This window comes from Arachis hypogaea, chromosome 7 (assembly GCF_003086295.3).
Source record: "Arachis hypogaea cultivar Tifrunner chromosome 7, arahy.Tifrunner.gnm2.J5K5, whole genome shotgun sequence".
In the NCBI taxonomy this organism is placed as follows: Eukaryota; Viridiplantae; Streptophyta; class Magnoliopsida; order Fabales; family Fabaceae; genus Arachis; species Arachis hypogaea.
The window spans coordinates 76,921,460-76,928,269 of NC_092042.1; the positions used below are offsets into that span (position 1 = coordinate 76,921,460).

Below are 6,810 nucleotides of genomic sequence, written 5' to 3' on the forward strand. Positions count from 1 at the left end.
TATTTTAAAAATTAATTATTTTGTTAAAAAATATATAAAATAAAAAAATTTATATTCATAGAGTATTTTAATTATTTAGAAATAAATTGCAATAACAACTTGCGTTTTATTTTAAAAAAAAATAGTTCATAAATCGCAATAATTTAGTTATATAAAACATATAGCACATTTTTAGATGTATTTTTTTTAAAAAAGTTATATATACTAAAAATTAATTATTAAAATAATCATATTATATATATATATATTTAGTTAATTATTTATTAAATTAGTCATTTTTAATATATATTTTATATTTTAATATATATTCTATATAAATAGTTAATTTGGTGATTAATTTTTTTTGGTATACTTTAATTTTTATATAATTGTTTAAAAATATGTAAGTATGTCTCGTGATGTATTGGAGGGCGGCTCCTCAACTTGCACGATCATTATATATACAATGGCAAGGAGGCCCTCTCATCACCATAGCCAACTTGGCAAAACTCAAAAACACTTTTTTCCTTAGAACTCAAAGAAAATAATGGAATCAGCATTACCATACTACTGGTGGAATGTTGAAATGAAGAACTCAACATTCTTTAGTGCACTCGAACAAATTAAAACTACTACTACGGATTCAACAAACAATGTTCAAAATCATAGCTTCATATTTCCTCTTAACTTTTCATACCTTTCCCTTTCACTAATAACCCTCTTATTCACATGCATTTTCGCCCACTTTCTTCATGCACGAAACACAAAACCAAAGCTTCCACTTCCACCAGGACCATCCCTTTTTATCATGTTAACAAACCTCTTTGAATTTATAAGAAAGCCACAACAAACATTGGCCAAGATTGCTAAGCTTTATGCCCCAGACATAATGCTTTTGAGGCTTGGCCAATCAACCACTGTAATAATCTCTTCACCAAACATTGCCAAAGAAGTTCTCCAAACCAATGATTTGTTGTTCTCCGATCGAACGGTTCCGAGTATTGTGACTTCCCTAGATCACCATAACTATAGCTTGCCATTTCTTCCTGTCTGTCCTCTTTGGAGAGACTTCAGGAGAATATGCAACGACCAATTATTCGCCAATAAGACCCTTGATGCGAGTCAAGGTCTTAGGCGTAAGAAGCTTCAAGATCTTCTTAACGATATGCAAAAATACGGCCGGACTGGCAAAGCCGTTGATGTAGGGCATGCGGCTTTTAGGGCATGCATAAATTTCTTGTCCTATACTTTTGTGTCCGAGGATTTTGTTGAATCTGTAGAGAATGGAGAGTACAAGGACATTGTGTCCACTCTCTTGAAACTAACAGGATCAACTAATGTGGTTGATATTTTTCCATGTTTAAAAATTTTTGATCCTCAAGGTCTTCATAGACACACTATTAATTACCTTACCAAGTTCTTCCACAGCTTGGACAAGTTAATTGACAAAAGGTTGAAGCTAAGAGAAGAACCGCATTATGTCACAAATAATGATATGTTGGACACACTACTTGACATTTCTCAAGAAGATAGCCAAAAAATGGACAGGAGAAAGATCAGACACTTTTTACTTGTAAGATTATTATTATTATTATTCCTTTCTCTTATATATCCCATTTCACTGGTTTGTTACATAGGTATCATTTATATATAGCTCCTTGGTAACATTTTGTTTGCATAGATAATTGGTGGGATAATTAAGATGAAGAATATGTTTAATTAGTATAAAATATTAGTGCTAAAATTTTACGCATAAATTTCATAACATATATTTATGCATTGAACTTATTCGTCATTTCATATGTAAATTTGTACATAATTTCATATGTAAATTGCATATCCTAATAATAATTTTTTAATGTATTTAATATAAAGAAACTACTACGCCAAAGAACACAATCTCAAAAATTTAATGGCAAAAATAACACACGGTTTGAGAATTTTAGACAAATTCAGCTGAGACCCTATATGTGATTTCCAATTTTAGACAAAGGATAATCAAGATCCTTATCCAAATTTGGCTGTACAGATATAAATAAAGTGCAACAACCCCCAACATGGCAACATGTCGGTCCAAAGAAACTTGGGACATAAAAAATAAAAAACAAAACACTTAAATCGCTAATAAGTAATAATGCTCCATATTATATTTATTTTTCCATGGTTGTATTTTGACATTCTCTCATACAATTCATTGTACATGTGTTGTAGGACCTACTTGTTGCAGGAACAGATACAACAGCATATGGATTAGAAAGAACAATGACAGAAGTACTCCACAATCCAGAAGTAATGTTCAAAGCCAAACAAGAATTAGAACAAAACATTGGGCGTGGTAACCCTATTGATGAATCAGATATTGCAAAACTGCCATACTTACAAGCAATTGTAAAAGAGAGTTTACGGTTACACCCTCCAGCTCCACTCTTGCTTCCAAGAAAAGCTAAGGTTGATGTGGAAATCTCAGGTTATAGGATCCCACAAGGTACAAGGGTCCTCATAAATGAATGGGCTATTGGAAGAAACCCTAATGTGTGGGACGATGCCAATTTGTTCTTGCCTGAGAGATTCTTGGGATCTAAAATTGATGTTAAAGGAAGAGATTTTCAGCTGACACCATTCGGAAGTGGAAGAAGAATTTGTCCTGGCTCACCATTAGCCATGAGAATGATTCATGTCATGTTCGGATCTTTGATCAATTCTTTTGATTGGAAAATTGAAAACATGGACAAAGATCTACCACTGAGAGCTATTCCTATCATAATCAACAACTAAGGAGCCTCATAATTGGTCTCCTTTTTATCCAATGTTGATTTAGTTATGGCTCTATAATTCTCCTTGAATAATGATTAGTTGGTGAATGCTTTCTTTCTTTTTTCTGCTTATTTTTCTCTTGTAAGCTTAATTTGAATTTCTGTCATTTTTAAGTGTGATGAACATCTTGGAATTTGAAGCCTTTGTATGATATGTAGTTGGCTGCAATAAAAGATGTGTGCTTTAGATTTCGTTGTATTATTAATACTAGTTAATACTTTTTTATTTTATTGTGTTTTATTTTTTCATGGTAAGAAAATAAGATTTTTTCCTGATAGTTACTAATCATATCCTTTCAATTGGTATCCAGAAAAGATTTTCTAAATATTATTATTTCATCATTTAATATTATTAATGAATAAGATTGAAGATAAAATGGTTTTCTTTTCATTGAAGAGAAAATGGTTGATTTTGATTAGATGTAAATTATTATTTAAACAAGACTACATCATTAATAAAATTTATTATTTTTATTAATATTTGATTAATATTAAATTTAATAATATTAAATTTTAAATTTTAAATATTAATAATATTAAAATAAATTATTAACTCAAAATATTAATTAATATTAATAAAAAGTATTCATCGTTATTAGTTCTCTTATAATTTTTCATCTTGTCACGCGTATTTTTATTTCTTACTGCTCACTATGTTTGTTCAGGAATTCATATCATCACATGTATAAGCATAACCGCTTGTTTGCGTTGTTATACTTTCTCATTACTGCAAAACTTGATTGAAACATTTTCCTTGGAAGAAAACTATTATACATACGTGTGTGTTCATGGAGTTTTTTAAATAAATAATTTAAATATTTATTTACATGTATAAATAATTTAAACATAATTTATCATTTTATATTCTATTATTTATCTCATCTATAGTGTGGACAAATTAATTGTGGCCGTATTATTCACAACATACATTTAAATAAATAAAACAAGAGCAAATGGAATATAAAAAAAAGTCAATAGAATACAATGTAAATGAGATATATATTTACACTATAAAAAAGATATAAAACGATAAATTTTGATCATCAGTTGTATAAGGAGGTGTAACTAATAACCTTTCTAACCAACATTTCAATCTTTTTTCTCCATTCTTTCAATATGTTTAATAAAAATGTCTAATAGTGAGTATATCTTTATGAGTATTTATCCTAATTGTCACATAAAAATAGTGAGAAAGGGATTATATTTGCGTGTGAGATTTTATTCTTTTGCATACTCGTCGTTTGAATTCTTCGTCTGAAAGCCTAATCTTGACCAACATGGGTACTAATGGGACAAAAGAGATTAAAAGAGTTGGGTATAGGTTGTTAGCACCAATGAAAATAGAGTATTTTATTTTTGTGTTTTTTTGTCTTGATGGTGATGAGGATGTGTGCCTAATGTTTGATGTCTACGAGAGAATCATGACTCAACAAGTGATGGAGATTTCTACAGAAGTTGGTGATGTAGGTGGTAGTAGTTTTAGGCATTCAAATTTTGTCTAAGAGACTAAGATGACCCACCTTTTGCACTACTTCTTTGCATTGTGCTAGTCCAGAAGAACACATAGACGTGAATATTGATGGGTCGGATGAAAAATATGTCGCAGACAGCAATAAAAGTAGTTCTATTGACAATGAAGAGGACTTTGTACTGAAACCCCAATAGATGGATTAGTTTGATACCTTCTGCCTCCTCCACAATTAGTTCTGAAGCAAGCCATTATCACATTGAATCTTGACGCAATGCAGGAGGATACTGCATTTTTCAATATGGGGAATGAGATGATTACAAGACATATGATAGAGTTAAGTTTCACATTAGTCGTTGATTCAAGAGAAGAGAGGCTGTCATGCTAGGTGTGAAGAATTGCAGCATTCGGAAAGAATGCCGAGTGTAAAGTTGTAGTGTCTAATCGAGCAAAGCGCCATGTGCATTGCAAACAATTTATAGCAGGATGTCCTAGGAGTCTCTGTATTGCACTCCGACAAAATCTTCGATGTTGGTAAGTTGCATCTTGATGTCTCAAGGAACTTTATTATTCTTTATCATGATGATTATTGATGAACATATTACAATTCTTTTAATCCCATAGGGAGGTGCGTAAGTTTTGAGAACTACATACTTGTCTAACTCCCACCATGTTTGAAAATCATCGTCAGTTGAACAACAATCTTATCTGTAGTGTCATCATGTCTCTCATGCAGTCTAACTCTTCTGTTTCTATCCCTGTCCTATACGGTACAATTAGGTAGAAGTATCATTTCAAACTCTCGTACAGAAAGGTTTGGATGGCGAAAGCAAAAGACAATTGTCCAAATCTACGGTGATTGGGAGGAGTCCTATAATAAGATTTTGAGATTGTTACAAGCATTACAGAGTTATTGTCCCAGCATGATAACTGATTTCAGTGCGGTACCCTACTATGATGGGCACTTATTATAGTGGTTTGTGAATATTACCTATTTGATAAGGTATTTTGGGCTTTTCATCCATCTGTTGAGTCTTTCAAGCACTAAAAGCCTTTTGTCTCCATGGACGGCATGCACATGTATAGAAGTATGGTGGTGTCTTGCAAATTGCAGTGGCACAAGATGGTAATAGTAACATCTTCCCAGTTGCTTTTGCTATCGTAGAATCGCAGACAACGAAGTCATGGTCGTTCTTGCTTACTAACCTTAGGCAACATGTCATTCCACAAGAGAGACTTGATTATATTGGACAGATTCCAAGCCATCAAAGCCGCATTAAATGCTGATGATAGTAGTTGGAAGCCTCTTAATACTTATCATGTGTACTACTGCATCAGACACATGACATCTAACTTCATGACCCACTTCAAATCTACAAAGAGAAAATGATACTTGATCAATGATGTATATAGTCCAAGTAAGGCAGGGTATGAATATAAATGGATGCATTGAGAGGATTGTCTCATGACATGTCAAATTGGGGCAACAGATTCAATAAAGAGATATGGTTACAACATTGTAATAGTAGTCGCAAGTTTGGTCATATGACGATAAATCTCTAAGAGTACATCAATGTAGTGTTGAAAAGTATGCGATATTTACTAGTTGCTGTAATTGTTAGGTGTATGTACGAGAGGTTGCAGTAGTTATTTGTCAGAAAGGGCAGGAAGGCATAATCACAATTGGCGGCTAGGAACCATTTCTCTCAACAGCTCCTTGCTATTATCGAAAAGAATAAGGAAGGACTACGTTAGGAGGGCCTTACTATATATGGTGGAAAATTAGAGCCACTTGAGGGATAAAGTCAAAATTTTTATTGGGTCTGGTTGTGCTAGCGCACATGTGATTGTGGTATTTTTTAGTCACTTCATTACCTGTGCTCTCATGCACTTGAAGCTTGTGCAATTGCAAGCACCGAGTGGGAAAGATTTGTTCATCATGTGTACAAACAAGCTAGCGTCTTCAAAGTGTACGAGGTGGAGTTCCCATCGATCCTAGATGAGAAGCTATGGTCGAATTGGTACAAGGCCAGTTGCATCTTAATCCATCCATGCACCGAAATGAAAAGAAGAGGCCAATTTTTACTAGACTAAGAAATGATATGGATGAGGTTGAGCAAGCAAGGAAAAGGTGTGGCTTATGCAGGCAACTAAGTCACACTAGAAAAGGATGCCCAAATAAGCCCACAAACAATAACTAGTCTTGATGTTATATTTCGTGTTTATCCTATTTCGTATTTGTTGTGTTTAGTATTAATTTTCTTTCGTATTTGTTATGTTCCATGAATCAATATTCTTCAACATATTAAGGGATTATGTTCAAGTGGAATGAGATAGAATTTACATTGTTGGATAGTATAGAAAACAACATAAAAACAAGAGAAAATATTATTTTTTTTTCCATACGAGATGCTAAAATGACATTCTTCTCCCCTCTATTAATAAAATATATATTCTCCTCCCTTATAATTTTTAAAAAATCTCCTCTTTAATCAATTTTAAATTTTTTGTGTTAATTAGTGTTAACTTTATCCATTTTTCAAGAAAAAA

At 32.5% G+C, this 6,810-nt stretch overlaps 1 protein-coding gene and 1 long non-coding RNA gene across 2 annotated transcripts; one reads left to right on the forward strand and one right to left on the reverse strand.

The window, feature by feature from the left end:
• The first annotated feature begins 390 nt into the window (after positions 1–390).
• On the forward strand, positions 391–3,016 carry LOC112703535 (7-ethoxycoumarin O-deethylase). Its single transcript, XM_025755017.3, has 2 exons — positions 391–1,552; positions 2,191–3,016. Exons 1-2 carry the CDS (start codon positions 527–529, stop codon positions 2,752–2,754), a joined length of 1,590 nt encoding a protein of 529 aa, XP_025610802.1. The 5' UTR covers positions 391–526; the 3' UTR covers positions 2,755–3,016.
• Positions 3,017–4,791: 1,775 nt separating this feature from the next.
• Positions 4,792–6,456, reverse strand: LOC140174250 (uncharacterized). Its single transcript, XR_011863522.1, has 2 exons — positions 6,136–6,456; positions 4,792–5,633 (listed from the first exon to the last, which is right to left on the reverse strand). It is a non-coding gene; the product is annotated as an uncharacterized lncRNA (long non-coding RNA).
• Between the last annotated feature and the right edge of the window lie 354 nt (positions 6,457–6,810).